Genomic DNA, 19,017 nt, shown 5'->3' on the forward strand with positions numbered 1-19,017 from the left:
GTCCGTCCAGTGCTGAAACCCCATCCTCGACTGCAACTGATAAAGAAGAAGTGGCTCTTCCAACCTTTGTTGTTGGAAGGGGCGCCACTAATCTTAAACCCACTGCGGGTAGTCAGGTAATAACCGCCTCGCCCCCTACACAATCGGAAGCAGGCCAGGAACAGAGCCCTAGACGGTTCTATCCTAGCCGAACGACATTTCTCGAGAAAAGCCACCAAATAGCACCAAGAGTTCGGCACCATCTGGGACAGCGATATACCCCACTTACGGAGGTAATCCTCGATAACGGGATGTAACGGGAACCATAATCCCATCTCAAGGGCACCCACCGTCAGCCTAAATCCTTGGGGAAACTGATCATATGGCCGCTGACTCGCCCGAGGGGCAAAAACGCCATAACACTTCGGGATGCAATAACAATCCCGAAGCTCCCCCAGAAGCTCCTCGGTCACCACGGGCGAGCGCCCAAGCGACGCCTCTTTGAAGCGAGGCACCTGGACATGAAGCGAGGCGCTCAGGCCTCGGCTAGCCCGAGTGCCTAGGCGAGCGCCCAAGCTCCAATTGAAATCACTGATATGAATCAAGGTTCTCAATTTCAATCTGTACTAGTGTACCGAGCTATGCTTGGTATGGTACACAGGGCCATACCAGCGGTATCCCCAAAAAGAGCTGAAAAACCTCCAAAAATACCTGGAGGTAATGATCCAAAAATACCGGGGCATACCTATTAGTCATTGGTGCCCTACAAGCCAATCACGTAAGTGATGGCACGTGTGACACGCTATGTAGTCTTTTTGCTTATTATTATTATTGGTATTTTTTCACTTTATATCACATGTTGCATATAATGTGATGTCCATAGATCTGTGCGATGGGAGTCAGATCGTGATGAAATCACGATAATAAGACCGATGCACCTTTAAACACAGACCCTAAATAATCTCGATCGTAGGTTACTCGAGAGGGACATCGAGATAACCGAATATACTGGTGTGTTGTATACCCGTCCATATGATGGAGGAAGCTGGTCTCATAGTTACTCATGTGGGGACACTAGGGAGACAGTTCAGGTGCTCATTGGAGAATGAGTTCATTGATTGATCCGCTCACTAAATGCTGGATAGTTAATGATACCTCATTGTCAGACAGTGATTCCGTAATCTCAGTTGCGTATCTGGCCCTTAGACATGAGACATGAAGGATGCCCTTTATGAGTACTCTATTCTATGATACCGGACTTATAGGTTTGGAGGTTCCAGATCTAGCACATCCAATCATCGGGAGTGGTAGTCAACCTTACGATGTCATGGGAGGAATATCCTATGTGTTATTACTCAAGCAAATCCCTGACCAGGGTCATTCAGATTAAGAAATAAAGAGCACTCCGGGAGAATCCGATTAGAGCGAGACTCGAGTAGATTCTGTATGAGCCTAATAGCACCATGCCTGGCATACGATCTCTGGGATATTAGTACATCATGCCACAACTTAAGGCTTGCAAGCACGGTAGAAGACCCCATGGCCTCTATAGGCACACCCCCAGAAGACAAATTGGCATCTCCTGGGCCCTCGGAAGAAGAAGAAGAAGAAGAGGATGGAGAAGAAGGCAAAGACATCCCGATCTCGAAGTAAGGATGAGGGGAAGAAGCCGGGCGACTGAACGAAGGGGCAAGTAGGGCTATGACAAGGCGATGGCAGATGAGCAAAATGGTGAAAACCCCTCCAGAGGGAACTTATGAAGAGCAGGCTGCTCCGCAGCGAAGGCGACGATTGAGCTATCCGAGGAGAGAGATGGTCACAACATTTAAAACTGTCATAACTCCTCAGATTCCTCAGAATCACCGGTCTCGAAGATCCCGCCAGAAATGCCTCGTCACCTGATATCTCCCACCAAAAGGCCACTTGCAATAGAAGACTTCCCGCCCGAACCAATGCCGCCCCGATAAGCACGCCACGTGGCGTATGGCTCCATGCGTAGCACGGTCTCTTGCTAGATCTAACACTGCCTCAACAAGTGCACCACGTGGCGCAATGGCCGAGTCGCTCCAGATCGATTCCCGACTTGTGACTTGCTGACCCAGTTCATTGTCCGAGTCGCTCCAGATCGATTCCCGACCTGCGACTCGCCGGCCCAGTTCATTGTCCGAGTCGCTCCAGATCGGTTCCTGACCTACGACTCGCTGGCCCAATTCATTGTCCGAGTCACTCTAGATCGATTCCCGACTTGCGACTCGCCGACCCAGTTCATTGTCCAAGTCGCTCTAGATCGATTCCCAACTTGCGACTCTCTGGCCCATTTCATTGCCCGAGTCGCTCCAGATCGATTCCCGACTTGCGACTCGTTGGCCCAGTTTATTGTCCGAGTCGCTCCAGATCGATTCTCGACTTGCGACTCGCTGGCCCAGTTTATTACCCGAGTCGCTCTAGATCGGTTCCCGACTTGCGACTCGCTGGCCCAATTTATTGCTCGAGTCGCTCTAGATCGATTCTCGACTTACGACTCGCCGGGCCAGTTCATCACTCAAGTCGCTCCAGATCGGTTCCCGACTTGTGACTCGCCGGCCCAGCTCTTCGACCGAATCACTCAATACCGATCCCCGACTCACGACTCGCCGACGCCAAGCCTGAGCCCAAGATCAGTGACTCGGCCTACGGTGCCAGTCTCTAACTCGAATCACATGGCTCGGTCCTCTGACCGACAACCTACCAATATCGCCCTGCCAGGACGCCGCCTAGAACCGCCCCATGACGAGCCAATCAAACTTCCCCTCGCAAGCAGACCACATCAACGACGTTCCGTCCCAAGCGCGCCTCTCACCCTCTCGAAGACCCCACGGCACGCCTCAATGGGGGGGGGAGGTGGGGAGTTGGGGGCGGTGGAGAAGTGATAAGGTATATTTTGGGTCCACGCCGCGTCATAAGCGATGCCACGTAGCGCTACAGCCAGGAGCACCCCCATGCGTCGAGCCAGAGATCGTATCAAGGCATGGCTCGATACGTCCCGTCCCAGAAAGCTCAGGACGACACCGCATTGACACGGACTTAGCTGGTTTTGCCTAAGTCGTGCGGCACCCTTGCGTGTCCGTCCGCAAGGGTCAGCCTCCCCGAAGACTCTCATTGTCCCTTAGGACCAACAAAAGAGAGAACAGGTAAGAGAGAACGCCTCAATCGGGATCCACAAGCAAACATGTCCGAAAAACACTTCATAGACAATGCAAATTACAAACAGACTTTACAAGCTCTGAACAGTGGCACAACAAAGGGTAAAATGGTCCATTACAGATCGAAAAGCTCTCGCACGTGTCTACATGACACAACCTTTATTTACAAGCCTAAAGAGGCCACCAACCCAACTAAAATGGGACTTATAAGCCTTCGGCTGCCCCTTTACATTCTATACAAGGCATGAACATGCCAAAAGACACGGACACTCATAAGCATTACATCCAACATCTTGTTGAGAAGTTTGTCCGTGACATTCTCCCCCACTTATCCCTTCGACGTCCTCGTCGAAGCCTTTGTGAACACTGCAACTCTTCGCCTTTGCTGAGTCTTCAATCTTCTGCTCCAGCTGCAATGCGCCTCCTGGCTCCCAGCTGCTCTCCGCTGCTGTTTTGTGAGTAGTCGAACCTTTGATCCGCCATGCTGCTTCAACTCACTAATGACTCTGACTCTGGTGTGGGGTTGGCTGAGTTGTGTTGATCCTCGTTGATTCCTGCGGATCCACCAAATGAAGGAAAAGACCATCCTTACTGCGCCAGTCTCTCAAAATCTCCACATGCTGCTTGAACTGGGTGGATGCTTGTTGGAGATTTAACGAGCATCGCCTCGCAAACTTTTGAAGTTTTGGGTCCTTCCTCCACAAAATCTGCTCATTGACTCTTCTTTCAGTTAGTTGTCACATCCAAGTAGGTTCGCATCACTTCCGCTTTCGATTGGCATTTCGTTGGGAAATGAAGCGGACAATCTACTCTCAGTAGCACTGATCACTGTTGGTGAGGATTTGACAACTATTGTCTTCCATTATCTTCGAAGGGTCTTTGAACTTGTGCAGAGCTCCTCTGCTGGATAGATAAGAGAATTGGGGTACTCGGTTTCGCCCATTCTCTTAAGAGTTGAGAAGGCAAAGGTTACTTGACTTCGCCCGCCTCCTCGAGGTTGTACTTCATGCATCGAGCTGGTTACTGGTCTTCGCCCGCTCTTTGCTCACACTTCTGAAGCACTTGAAGTGTTTGCACTCCTTGCATTGAGTTAGTTACTGTGATTCACCTTCTCAAAGCCATTGAACTTCTGGAATGCAGGAAGTTTCCACCCCAACTTGGAGTAATTCTCTGATAGATGAGGTCGCCTCTGGGATTGTACCGTCTTCTCCATCAACCCTGCCGCCTACTCCACTGAGTAGCAAAGGTACAGCACCGCGTACTGCCAGCTTCGTTCCTTGGTCGTGCACTCTTGCATGACCCGAAGTCCTTCACTTACGGCTGTCTTGATGAGAAGCACACTGACACCGGTCTTACGAAGTTCCTCGGCCTCTGCCCTTCAGCCTTGTCCCGGTACTTGGAGATTGCCTCTGCATGCTCCACCTCCTCGGCCCCTTTCACGACCAAACGCTCTCCCTCCATGAGAGCAAGGGATCAATGACTTGCACGGAAGTCCCGCCTCTGCGGTACCATGGCGCTGCAATGCCCATGGCCCTACTATCCGTCACCTCGCATCTGCATCCCTTTTCTTCACGATCAGTAGACATGTCTCTGTGGCACTCCTCTGAGTCCACCTCCATTCTAACTGATGCTTGATTTTGGGAAGCTAAGTCCCTCTGGACTCGTCGTCGCTTCCTCGCCCCTTTCGACCCCCTGCTTCAACACCTCTGTGTTCTCCAAGCAGCACCTTCTGGTCGATGGAAAGACAGACTGCACTCCCATGCATGGCCTCTGCCATCGCATTGTAGGGTTTGCACCGATTCTGTTCTCCATAGCTTCCTTGGTAGCAACGTTCGCTTACTTGGCCTTGTCCTCTGACTTGCCGGGCTCCCTTAAGCGAATATGAGCTCTGGAGCAGTCCAACTCTCCAGCTGCTTCGATCATACCTCTGCATGATCAAGTCCCTCCCATGGAACTCACTGGTACTTGCATTCGAACTTTTCCCTTGGTGGAACCCAGCCCCTATATGCTGATGACCAAGGTTTTCATCCGATGCAAAATTCGGTGCACGCCCGGAAGACCCGCCTCTGCGGTACCATGGCCTTCACTCCTTGAATCCATAGCCCTTCTTGCCGTCGTGTTGTTCACCAAAGCGGAGCTCCCAGTAGCTCCCGATCATACCTCCATATGATCTCATCCCTCACGGGACAAGTTGTGTGTATCGCATTGCCACGAACTGTTCCACCACGATCCGCTGCACCATGTCGCCTCCTGGTGACATCTCCATTGCATTCTGATCCTTGGGGAATAAACTCAAATTGTGAACCCTCCATGTGTGGCCTCTGCCAAGACATCGCCGGGTCTCTTCCACCTTCGATTTTGTTCGCTCCTTTGGCAATCGACCTTCATCCACCCACTCTTGGGTCACACCTAGATGAAGCACCGCTCTAGGACAGTCCGTCGCCTAGTAGCTCCCGAAGTCCGCTGACTTCACTGTAATTTGTGCACCATTGCCTGGATCCTGGGCCTCTGCCCCTACCAGCACAATCTCTGCTGCGCACCGCTTCCTTCCTAGCAACTCGAATGGCAACACTGTGGCATATTCTTCAAGAGTACCCGCCTCTACGTCCTCTTGCCCCGTGCTAAGGCCTTCTGAACTCAACTTCGCCTCCGCAAATTGAGTCGCCTTAGTTCCTTCATCAAATGCTCCTCCGAGATAAGGTGCATGTGCCCCGAAGCTCCCTTCGTCTTTGGCACCATGCAAGATGAGTCCGCTCCGTCAGAATGAAAGACCCATGGAACAACATGATCCCACTCTTGCCTCTGCAAGAGTTCATGTCCTTGACCTCTGTCTAAGGAAAGCACTGTGCCTCTGCTCCATGTTCCAACTTCTATGCTGGCTTCCTCCATGCGGCTTGGGTACTTCGCCAAGTTACACCCAAGTTGCTCCGCTCCTCGTTTCTGCATTGAGTCGATGGTGGCCCTCGCGCCCACCATTCCACGGGTCAGCCCTCCCTTGAGTCCGATCTCCACATCGACTCCAAGTGTGCCTTCATTTAAGTTGCTTAAGGTCGCTCCCCCGCTTGATCTCGCAATGCATCCACCAATGCATTCTCTCGAGCGAGATCATGCGGCAACTCCTCGCTGCTTGCTCGGTCCATTGAGCTTCGTGGAGTTGTTGTTTGTGAGGTACTCCTCCTCACCATGTGAAGTCCGTCTCACATGATTCTCCCTCTGGAGTGCCGAGACTTATCCTTCCTGGATAACTATCCTGTTGGAGCAACATCTCTCTTCGTTTCGGAGACCACCATCCCCTTGGACTACTCCGATCTGCTGAACAAACCGTGCATTGTTCTGCCTCCTGCAAACGCACTTGCTAGATTGCGACTGCCCGTCAATACAGCCCCCACTGCACCCCTCAAGGCCTAGCAACATGCTGAACTCGTTGCACATTTCAGCCTCCCACGGACGTATCCTTCACATGCCGAAGAGAAAGTTTCAATGCTCCATGGCGCCGAGTCTCGGCCGCCTTGGGATGGCCACGAACATTCCGTCGTCCGCATACAAGCCCATGCATGAGTACCAAATTCTTCGAGTTAGCAATTCCCCTCACCTCTGTGAGCTTTGGCATAACTCTTTTGGTCGTTGAGCAACTCATTCCACCTTGGATGGTCTCATTCTTGCCAAGCGCCTCGCTTGCCTAGAGCACCATCAAGTATAGTTGTCAACGTTGAGCCGTAGCTCAAACTCAGCCATCCCAACCTTTGTGCGCTCCAAATTCTTCCAAGCTTGCCTGTTCTCGTGGTGCCTCTTGCGCGAAGGGTTGGCCATTCCTGTGAATGCCAATCTCAGATGCCCGCTCCTCTGAGCGACTCTTTTCCCTACATCTCCATGCCCGTTTTCCCCCAAACGGTCGCGCGTGTGCTGACTGCCCTCAACGCAGCCCCGCTAGGTCCCCCACGTTTGCATGCTAAGTGTTTCTATGAGTGCTTGTCCCGCTCTGATACCATATGACACGGACTTAGCTGGTTTTGCCTAAGTCGTGCGGCACCCTTGCGTGTCCGTCCGCAAGGGTCAGCCTCCCCGAAGACTCCCATTGTCCCTTAGGACCAACAAAAGAGAGAACAGGTAAGAGAGAACGCCTCAATCGGGATCCACAAGCAAACATGTCCGAAAAACACTTCATAGACAATGCAAATTACAAACAGACTTTACAAGCTCTGAACAGTGGCACAACAAAGGGTAAAATGGTCCATTACAGACCGAAAAGCTCTCGCACGTGTCTACATGACACAACCTTTATTTACAAGCCTAAAGAGGCCACCAACCCAACTAAAATGGGACTTATAAGCCTTCGGCTGCCCCTTTACATTCTATACAAGGCATGAACATGCCAAAAGACACGGACACTCATAAGCATTACATCCAACATCTTGTTGAGAAGTTTGTCCGTGACAGCATGGTGCCATTCTGCGCATCCCGGAGCGGCGGCCGCACAAAGGTATCGCCTCATCTCCCGAGGATCGGCCGCTACGCCCGCGTACGACCGACCTTCATACAGTAGCGTAAAAGCACTTGGCCGGTATCCGGCCAGGGCGAAAAAGAAAAACTCCAACCCGCCACTGACTTGATCGTTGGAGGGACCAAAGTCGGGAAACATCCGACGACGGTCTTTTTTGCAGGAAAGCTATCATCGCAGGCTAGAAGGCGTTGATCAGACCCCCACTGCCGATGGTCAAAGTGGTGTTCGATCGATCTCGAAACCTAGCTAAACCAACCAGAGACTCCCGACATTACCCTGTGGACCAGGCCGTGCTGACTCTATCAGCCACGGCGAATCAATCCATCAACAGATACCACCAGGCTGCATTTTCTTGAAGATAAAGCTTGCCGCAAACGATCTCGTGAAGCATGTCCACCACCAGACTGCATTTGTTCTTGGAAGCTCGCAAGTAATTAATTATCTTCTTCTCTTCCCTACGATTTGGAGATGTCCGTTTATATGGCTTCTCTCCTATTAAATTGCACGGTGAGATAAAGCCCAAGGTGGTGGACTTGAATGGCTGATGAATAAGAAAAAAAAAAATGATATACTACAATTTTTAGTCAGACTTGGGAGTTGGATCTGTCCGTCATATCTTTGGCGGTCTTAGGTTGTACGAGTAGCATGAAAGAAATCTTTTAACATAAATTCTGGGAAAGATTTACCAAACTCAGTGGTCCTGTTTTGGAAGCCATGGTTGATGAAAGCTTCGGAACGACGACCTTCGTCTTTTTTATGTTTGGCCCCGGGAGCCTCTCCGCAACAGTTTCATCACCATGGGCTGTCTGGCAACTGCACGAGGCAACCGCCGACAAGGGCGGGCCCTCCGGGGAACTCTGGTGACGACGGCCGATCGAAGAAGGTGTCGCCACCGCCATGCGGACCTGTCCGCCCTCGACCCGCGCACGCACGTCGTCATGCGACCAAAGACTCGAGTCACTCTCATGCATCCGCCATTAATTAGTGCAGACTCAGCGTGCACGCATGGCAAGCGCAGTGGCGAAGCAACGGAGGACGAGGATCTTCAAAGGCACGACCCGTTGAACGTACCGCAGGACACGATTGTTGCCCTACACAGGGGCCCTCCCATCCTCTTCAAGGACCTGCCATGCACGCGTGCTTTGGCCGCGGAGTTATTTAAGGACCCCGGTAAGACACTCAGAAGAATACGAAGGCCACTGTCCTAACGACGTAGGGTCGTCGTTGTCCCATGCATGTAAAGGAGAGGAGAGCTCCACCCACCTCCCATCCCTCTAGGTAAAGTTGCTCTTCCCCGTGGCGGCTCCACGCATCCATATATAGCTTCGCTCTCGATTTCCCTTCACCATAAGACGACGACAGTATGTGTTCCACTCCCTTCCTTTTGTCCTAAACGCTCCTCCGGTTGACTCGAGAAACAGATAGCTATCAGGTGATCTCCTTGGCTGCACTCCAAACACACTGCAAGCCAATGTAAGGAGGAAAGATCCCGACTCGTCGCCCATTAATATTATGGAGAACGAGTACTTCATGCAACCATGCTGAATAAATGTAGTTTGTGGTGGTGGTCATCGTCGGATGCATTTGTTTACACGGTCTACGCGGAGAGAGTGATGAATGTCATCATGGACATGCACTCGATCAATCATTCTGTGGCCAAAAAGGTTTCACTCTATCACTTCTACCCGAGTTATTGTCGGTAGGGGAACAGCTCCGGCGATCATGACCACTGGGGATGGGATTTGGTGATCGCTATTAATGTAGAAGCTGTCTACGAGCTTAATGGACCACTCGAGGGAATTGATGGACCTTCTTCCGCACACTTTCATCAAGGTGGATCATCATATCTGTCAATCGCATCTGCACCCACACGTACCGAGTTCAAAGAGGTGATTCAAGTAATAATAACACATTTATTCGGATAAAACTAATTTACGTTCTTCTCTGATCTATGTATCAAATCTATAACATTACAATAAGATCACTGATACATATATTGGCGTAGAGATACGGCGAGGGGATCGGAGGAGGGTTATTTTTTGGGAGATGACGAAAGCGCAGGGTGGCTTTCAATCAATTCCGAATCCGCTACTCCTTGGGCCGCTCGCGTTTTACGCGAGACCCCCGATTCCTCGTCGGAGAGCGACGCCCCACCGGGGAGTGGGCCGCGCCGCTGAACGTGCGCGCGGTCCCGCCGCGCCTCTGTCGGTCCCCCCCCTCCCCACTTCCCTGTCGATGGCGGCCGTCCGTCGTCGGCTAAAGGGTCCACCCGGCTCCGCCAGCGTCGCCGTCGTCGCCCACCACCTCCCCGGCGCTCGTGGCCTCCGGAGAATCCTTTCATTTATTTTGTATGCAAGGTAAAAACCATGTGCCATGCATATCCATTATACATATATACATATATATACGCATAATATTATGATCTTCTTTCTCTTAAGGACTTTATATTTACGTGGGGTTTTGTTAAATCATGTTTAGAAAATATTTATTTGATTTGGCACGAACGATTTGTGAGCTTAAGGCCAATGATAGCCTGTATGGAACCCGCTCACTTCGCTTAATAATACCATAGATTTGAGGTTGACCCCTTTTATCGTCTCGTCGAAAAAGACGCATGAGCGTGATTGATGCCAACGGATCAGCAGAGGAGATGCGAGATGAGGCTTCTGTGGTTGCTTGCTGTTCCACCAAGCAAAGCAAAGCCGAGTAGGGTTTAACCAGTGATCAAAGCGAGGATAAGAAGTTGCACTGGAGCGTCATCATCCCGAACCCATCATTACACAACCTCCAAATCCCCTCACCAGCCTTCGGAGAGGACAGCTAAGTTGACAGGAAATGACAACTGCCTCGTTCGTTGATGATGCTTTGTTTAGCTCCTGATCCAGCTGTTTATGTGGTTTGTATTAAAGTATTTGACAGGCACAGTGTGCCAATGACTCATCTTCTACCAAACATATATCCTTTAGTCGATTACGACACATCCTAGGCATCTCACGGTTCTCTTTGGGGAGGATTAGCTCGAGTCACGGTGGAACGGAGGAGAACGAAGAGAGAGAAGCCAAAAGGTGTTTAGCTTTTGATCCAAGATAGAGACCGTCACACTAAAAGAGAAGACAGAGAGGAGTCAGAAAGGCTCAAACATGCGTGAGTGGGCTCGAGTGCTGCCCCTCCTTTTGGTCAGTGGACGGTGAGTGATTTCAGTGTCTTATCGTCGCACCCGAAGAACCATTTTTTCACGAGAACAGAGCAGGGATTAAGATTCCATGCTTCGTCTCTCTTTCCAGATCCAAGCTTACCGACATGGTGCATTATTGTGAGCAGTATGCGTCTCACCGGAGGCGATGGTAGACCACGAGGTGATATTTTGCGCAGCGGAGACTGATGGAGAGAGACATCTGCAGGAGGAGTTCCCACCACCGCAACAGCCGTCCCGGATGGACCACCGTTTTCCGAGGTTTGTGTTGAAGCAACTTTAATGGTCCTTAACTTCCTCCTCCACAAATTTCTCTCCATAAAGCAATAGGGTGACGCCTCTCATCTGGTGTTTATAAGCATGCAGATCAAACCTTTGTTCGAAAATGTATCAGAACCAAAATTCTAATTCGACTCATTGGGGCACTCACATTCAAGAGAGAGAGAGAGAGAGAGAGAGAGAGAGAGTCTTATGTCTATATCTATAGATTAATATGTGATGTCTTATCCGATAACTAATCTTTTAGATACGGTGACGCTGTTTAAAGTAGAATTAATGCGCGTAGGATTCTCATCCGAAGGCTTCCCACGTAACTTAAAACAGGGCTATTTTTCTTCTGGGCCGGCCCATGTGCTTGCACATGGTTATTAAATAATTTATGGTTGTCTGATCTATTTGATGAAGTGAGTGTTTTATATCATTTGCCATTCCATCTAAAAATTAACCTAACATGCGTTAATCGTATTTACTTAATTTAGAGTTGTTCTTTTATCTGGATTATTGCAAAATGAAGCACCATAGCAAAGCATAAATATCCTGATGAGTAAATGTAAAAAAATATATATTTCTTTTTGATTATATATATATATATATGTATATATTTAAATGATCAAATCCCCATCGGGTGGGCTATAACGGGGTCGTGTCGTAACGTTTCGGGCGATATAAGTTACATATATACAATAATGCCCTTACTCTGTTTCCGAATGACCCTCCTGCCCATTTCTCCCTCTTCGAACCCTAACGAGCGTCTGCCTGAACGCACACGATAGGGATCTGTTGATCTCTAATGGGTTCGTCTCCTCCCCCCTCCTCTTCTTCTTCCGCGGTGGAGGAGATTGTGAGAAGAGAAGTGCTGGACTGGGACGACGAGGTCGCGGCCACGGCGCGCTTCAAGGCATTCAGCGGGCAGCGATCGGATTGGGAACCCAGGTTTGTCTTCTGGAGGGATCTCATCCTCAAAGTGGCTCGCCATCTCGGAGTATGCACCGTTCGATCCTCCGAGGTTAGTGATTCTCACGAATTCGCTCGTCATCGTTTTTGGAATTCTTGTGCAAGTCGATGACTTTAACCAACTTTCTGGTCGGAATTATTGTCTGGCCAAACATGTCTGACGGTTCTTGATACGGTTTACGGGGCATGGATCTTGAAAAGGTTGGTCTGTCTCGTCGATTTGTCGATACGTTCTCTGATTTCGTGATGATTTGAGATGTTTATCGTTGACCATTTTTCCCAAAGTATCTTCTGTTAGTAGAGCGACCGATCTCCGACTTGTAGGATAAGAATTGGTTTACACCTGCTTTTGGAATCATAACACACGAAAGAGTGGGGTATAGCTGTGCATTGATGTTATAAAAGCACGGAATGGTCGTTGTTCTTGCTTTCGTTAGGAGAGAAGATATAATTTAATGGTGTTGCACTTGCCTTTCTGTGCTCATGTGCATTTCTGAAGGGCATGATGAAGTTCCTCGAGTGTAAGACATGTTCTTAGTTAGTTTTTGTGATTATATGCACCTTTTTAATCTCTAAATCTCATGTCTTTGGTAGCTGTTAAGGGAAAAATTCGTTGACGTTTTGGTCATCCCAACGTGATTTCGGACCTGTTCGCCCAAGATTGTCTGAGGTGTCTCCGTTTCCAGTCCTTTGGATGCTCAAGTCAGTTAACCCGAGGTGTGTGAGTTCGAACGTGTGTGGTATAGAAAGATACAGTTACTACCTCTCCTTTCTTTGAGCTTTTATACCTGGTCACAAGGGGCAAGAAGGAAGTCTGCGATTGCCTTTCTGATTATAAATAACTGAAAGGAAGCTTGTGATTGCCTTTCTGATCATAAATGGCAAGAAGGAAGCTTCGTCTTCTCTTCCTTCTGTGAACATCATGTGGCGTTGACGTGTTAGATGATTAGCTGACAATATATCCCCTCTCAGTAGCTTATCGTCATATCAAAGGTGATAGCGTGAAAGGGCAAGAGCCAACCTATTTAGCCATCTAAACTTATTAATTGAAAGTTTCTACACTCTTTTAGATTGTTAATGATATACTACCTCTGATTAACATGAGTTCTCCCAACTGAAGGTTTTGCAGGAATGAGGATGAGGTCATTCTCAAACCAAATTGGGATTTGTGATACTTCCAGCTTACTAATATATCCTCTTGCAAAACATGTGCCAAAACTCTAGGATAAGCTCCCATGTAATACTTATTTTATGCCTATGCACTTCTATTATAGGATAATATAATAATGGATCCTCTACGCTTGGTTAAATTAAATGCTACAACTGTAACTTATAGATCAAGGCAGCATCATCCCTTGTTATCTCATTTAGGAAACTTGATTTAGAGGATGCTTTCAACACCTTCTCAGCCTTTAGAAAAAGAGCTGTTGGAGTTCAGGATTTATGAGTACATTTCTATTCATCCGATGATCATCCCTACAGTTCTGTAATCTCCTTATCCAGAAGAAAGTGAGATGTCTATGTTATATATTGTCATATATGCATGGATGGTACAGTTCTGCTATACTATCAGCCATAATTTTCTTTTTAATAGTGACATGGTGTTCTTTTCCTTCTTTATAACTGCCAGTACTTCAATTCACTTGTGCAACTTCAGCAAAGGATGGATATTGATTACATGATTTATATAGAAAAATATAGTAATTCTTGTCTCTTGAAGGGTGTTATTAACGTATTATTTTCACATCATTAACTCATTCATGCCTTGGCAAATTTTTTGAAGCCTAAGCTAATAATAGTCATTTTTGGTCATGAAGCATATTTCATGAATGCTGACGCTTTCACTCAGTAGCTGATGATATCATCCTTACTATAGCTTGATTCAGCAAATGATTATTCTGTAAATAATCCTTAAGGACAATCTTCATTGTTTCAAGTTCATAATAGAGTTATAATTGTCTCTACTCTCATGTTCTGCTTTCTAGGTGAAGAATATATGGTTTTCCCGAGGTGGACTGACCCCATTGTGCCTTGACAGGGTTCTGGTGAGCTAAATCTATCTTTTTGTTTGGTCCATTTGAGAGCACTTATTCTATGTAAATATATCATTATGCTAACTACGACCCAAAAATGTGGTCAACTGCAACGATAATTGTTGAAGTTTGGCAGCTTGTTTCCTGTATAACATGACAGCATTCATCATATATGTGTCTAAACATATTTGATGTTATATATGTTTGCCAGCATTGATATCTCCAGAAGAGCCTCAGATTTTTTTTATTGCCAGTCAACCTCTTAGTTTTGCAAATATCGTTTCAATGTTTTCTTTCAGCAATATAAACTGCAAGTAGCATGCTTGTGATGATTCTTCCTCTTGAAAACACTAAGTGCTTTTTAGACAATCCTTTTACTAAGTGGGTGATTCTTTCTTTGTAGAAGTTGGAAGAGATCATTGTGAATTGGAAGGATCCTTAAGAACATCTGAAGCTTCAGGGTTCTGGTAGTGCCAAGTCTGTTGCTTTTCTTACATTAAAAATCATTAATGGATCTCAGAAAAATCAGTTTGATCATTGTCCTCTGATCATTTTCTTCAAACCTTGTACACCTTTTATTTTTACAATTTGCATTCATTTGGTGGTACTTTTTTGGACCAAGAACTGTGCCTACTTCCTCTACCTGCCTTTAGTGCAATATGATACGGAGACGAGAGTCCCGTGGCTCCACTGCAACCTTTACAATGAGTAGGGCTTCTGCCAGTCAGCATGAAGTCTGTGGCAACTTGGTACATACCATGTTGGGATATCACCTACAAATCCATGCTTGTGGTTGCATAAGGTTCTCCTCAAACCCCATTAGTTAGAATGATTCTAGGAGTACTTAATACCAAAGATATGCTGGTCATTCCCAATTGTTTTTGAATTTTCTATTCTTTTATAACTACTTGCTTTATATATGTCACATCCACACCTTGTCCCATCCAGTTATTCATTTCTAATTTTCTCCAAGATTTGGCAGCCACCTAAGTATGTTCTCATCCAGTTTTTGCCAACTTTGTTTCTGTTGATTTATGATTGTGCCGTATACTAGGATTTCTTTTGGCTAAGTTACAATTTATATATGCCTAGAGATATACTGGAAATCATATTCAGGTAAGCAGGATATTCCTGCTGCTAGTCACTTAAACTGATTGAAGAATTTTACTGGAAGCATTTGTATAAAATTTAAGAGAGAACTGTCAATGCTCTATAGTTGGAGAAAGTGTGGGTTACTTTAACTTTTAGAATGGACAGTTGATAAGAATCGATTAAATCCACAAGTGGAAGGAAGAGTGAACTGTTTACAAAGCCATGCCATGTTGATGGAGGCATCTTTCTGTTAAATACTTTGGTTATCTTAAGTCTGAAGCTAGAACTGCTTTTTTACTTACAGGAAGACTATGTTTGGTTCTGAACCTTGCCTGGATTTTGTCTTGTATATTAGGATATTCTCAGTTTTAGCTTTCTTACTCCAAATTTTCGGACCAATTCAGTCTTTGGTTATTTCTTTCAGCAAGAAATGTATAATAATGGTGATATTTTACTTCGAGGAGAGCTGATTGATCCATCTAGTGGGCATCTCTATCAGATGCTGAGAAGAGCAGGACAGCTAATTGGTGGATTTAGACGATCACCTAAAATAGGTGATTTTGAAGAGCATCTCATCCTTAAACCGCTACTTCAGGCAAGTTCCAAATCATAATTCCATGACATATTTTAATTCATGTGATATGTTTCCCTGATCCGTAAATTCTGTCCTGAAATCAGGAGAGTGCTTCTAATGTCATAAAAAATCTTGCTGAGAACCATTGGACTTCCACTTGTGTTATCACAATGAACAAGTTTCAGAGCATCTGCAAAAGATCAGGTGAAGCTTCTACAGTCTTAAGTTATCTATGTGGATGCGGAAAAGCACAATACCTATCAATCAGAAAGGAAGACATTATTGAGGTAAGCTGATCTGGCTATTATTTAGGTGGACACATTCTGTGATGGTTGACTCTATGATATCATGTCATATCACTTTTAATGTTCCTAGAACTGTACTATGCTACTTATCAAATTTCATGTTAATTTTACAGTTATATTTAGTATATGTACTTCGGTTGATGTCTTTAGGGTGTGAAAGTGTCCCTGGTGTCATCATCTTTAACAAGAATCTCAAGCCTGGACAATGATGTTCTGCATCTAGTTTGGACGACAGAAAAACTGCAGCAGCAACTCAATGTGATTGACAACCGTTGGAAGCTGTAATTATTCTCTGCCTCTAGCTGTTTTAATCAAGATATTTAATAGAATATCTTTCAATAGCTTCAATCATTTCCTTAAAACTGTCTAAACGAGTTGTACTAAGGGGAAGACCAACCTGATAGAAGAAGCGAGGAATGTGTTGAATTGTTCTTCCTCTTATTTCTATATCACAAGCATCACTTGTATTTGTTTGTCTAAATTTTGAGCCTCCTGCTTGCCCTAGTTGCTTCTGTGATCCTTGAAACTTATATAGATCTATCAGTCCTTTTTTACCATTCTTAATACCTATAATTTCTTTTCCTTTTTTGTCGTATACTTTTTTCCCACTTGGGTTAATACTCATAGAATAATCTTCTTTTTCATCCCTAAGATGTTCAACATTGTCTTCTAGTAAATTCCCGTAAGATTCATTCTTTTGCGTCTTCTTTTCATTCATATAACTCAGCAACACTTCTTTTACCTCAAGTGGACACTTTTCGCAAGCTGATGCATTCTTGAAATTTCCTACTAGATGTTGTTTTGCACGAAAAATACCACTTTAGTAGTCTTATCGTAAAACATGTAAGTCACTGCATTAGGATCTTTTGGATCCTTTAGATAATTATACTTCTTCGATGCAGGATCCATTTTTTATGCCATTGGAGATTCTATTGAGTTGCTTTGTACACTTGCCATTTATCCTGAAACCTAACAATAATTTCAAATAAATAAAAATTAATAGTATTAAAATTAAAATAATATATTATTAATCTAATAAATAATAATATTGTTACTAGTATACAGTTAACTGTATAATGTATACTGTTAACAGTATCCTATCGAAAGAGAAGAGAAGAGTGTAAGGGAAGACCGAGGGTGCTGATTGAGAAAAGCGGGAGCGGCAGCGGCAAGCGACAACAGTGGCAGCGATAGCAGCGGGAGCGACGACAGTGGCAATGACAGCGGTAGCAGGGAGCAGCAGCAACGATAGTGGCAGCAGCGAGCAGCGACAGTGGCAGCAGCGAGCAGCGAGCAGCGGGAGCGGGAGTAGAGAAAGTGGCAACGGTAGCAGCGAGTAGCGGCAGTGGGAACGACGACAGTGGCAGCGGGAGCGGCGATAGCGGCAGCGACAACGTGAACGGAGAGCAGGGTTAGGGTTGGGGAAATCATGCTGATATCGATGCTTTAGTTGGTTCGATTGAACCAACTAAAGCACCGGAGACTGAAGCAGACCTAAAGCGCGGGTTCGGTTGCTTGGTTTAACCCAGGCGCTCACCCGAAGCGCCCAGCGCCTGGGCTCGAGTGAGCGCTCAAGCGGTGCCTCTTTGAAACGTGTCGCCTGGAAATGAAGCGAGGCGCTCGGGCCTCGCCTCGCCTCGCCCGAGTGCATAGGCGAGCGCCTATTGAAATCACTGGAAATAAGAATACTATTTATATAATTTTTTTTGGCCTTTTGTTGTTAAAGAGTTAGGGGGTTACAGTTGAGGAACATGAGTCACAAAGTGCAAGTACTTTTTTATGAACAAAAAGGCATTTGTGGTTTTGAGTTCTCAAGCAAAATGACACAAAACAAGAGCAATACCAAAGAGGCCCTAAATTTACTTTTCAACCATTCAGAAAACTCTATACAGATCTTCACATTTGGATTGATGTGAATATATCCATCTTTACCATCTTTTGACCAGCATAGTAACCTGTACAAGATGATTGTATCATTAGATTTTATGTGCTTCTGCAGTTCTCGGAAAATGGCATTGACCTCCTTTAAGCTGGGGAATAAACAAGCTGCATTCAGATGCATACGGCAGTCCAAGATGTTGTCAGAAAGCAGGTCAAAGTACACATTGCTTTTGGACCGGGTGGAAAAGGTTCTCAGTAACATTGCTAATGCCGAATCTACAAAGAAGGTAGCTTACAATAGAAATGTGATTGATAATAGATCTTATCTCATAGTACTTGGGGTAAGTAGCACCCATGCATCTTGAACTCTGAGCTCTATTTGCTTAATATCAGGTTTATGAAGCCATCCAAATAGGCGTTCGAGCGATGAAGGAGTACGAGATCAGCATGGATGAAGTTAAAGACCACCTGGACGAGCTTGACAAACATGTTCAAGCACAAAAGGAAGTCGATGAATCCTTAGGTAACTTCTCACCACATCTATTGTCTGAGCTACTTCATGCATTTGTGCCAATGCAATGTGATCTGCTGGAAGAAACAATAGGCCAAATGATGCCAGCCGGTACTGCAATTGTGTGCTACAAGAAGCAGCAAAGTTAAAAAAGTTCAAAAAGTACTCTACTTTGAAAGGATCATGGTGGCATATATAATCTGAATGCATTGCCCCATACAGAGAGTTACATTCCCGCTCCAGATATGCTATGAGTTTGATCGAGTAGCTTCTGATAGCAGCCAAAAATAGTTGCATGTGATTGATCCATTGCATACGTACCGAATTCTAACTGAATCATTTTGGTTTGCTTATTTGGTAATAATGTTTCCTTACAGAATCAATGCCCTTACAAGCATTGGATGTGGAGGAAGAAGACATCGAAGAAGAGTTCAAGAAGCTAGAACTCGAACTTTCTGGCGAGACGCATCATCCTCGGCTCCAGGAACCACTGGCTCCAGATGTGAAGGCAGCAACAAGCCCACAAGCGGCCG

General features: G+C 46.2%; 1 protein-coding gene across 1 annotated transcript in view; it reads left to right on the top strand.

Moving 5' to 3' along the window:
* Window positions 1–11,828: 11,828 nt before the first annotated feature.
* LOC135644565 (uncharacterized) overlaps window positions 11,829–19,017 on the top strand; it is a 7,363-nt gene continuing 174 nt past the window's right edge. Inside the window, exons 1-8 of the mRNA XM_065162254.1 lie at window positions 11,829–12,140; window positions 14,074–14,133; window positions 15,638–15,808; window positions 15,892–16,074; window positions 16,243–16,373; window positions 18,092–18,260; window positions 18,367–18,496; window positions 18,862–19,017. The exon at window positions 18,862–19,017 is cut by the window's right edge and continues 174 nt beyond it. Of these exons, the coding sequence (XP_065018326.1) occupies window positions 11,925–12,140; window positions 14,074–14,133; window positions 15,638–15,808; window positions 15,892–16,074; window positions 16,243–16,373; window positions 18,092–18,260; window positions 18,367–18,496; window positions 18,862–19,017 (1,216 nt within the window). The 5' untranslated portion in view covers window positions 11,829–11,924. The remainder of the gene's footprint in view (window positions 12,141–14,073; window positions 14,134–15,637; window positions 15,809–15,891; window positions 16,075–16,242; window positions 16,374–18,091; window positions 18,261–18,366; window positions 18,497–18,861) is intronic.

This window comes from Musa acuminata, chromosome BXJ3-8 (genome assembly GCF_036884655.1).
Source record: "Musa acuminata AAA Group cultivar baxijiao chromosome BXJ3-8, Cavendish_Baxijiao_AAA, whole genome shotgun sequence".
Classification (NCBI taxonomy): Eukaryota; Viridiplantae; Streptophyta; class Magnoliopsida; order Zingiberales; family Musaceae; genus Musa; species Musa acuminata.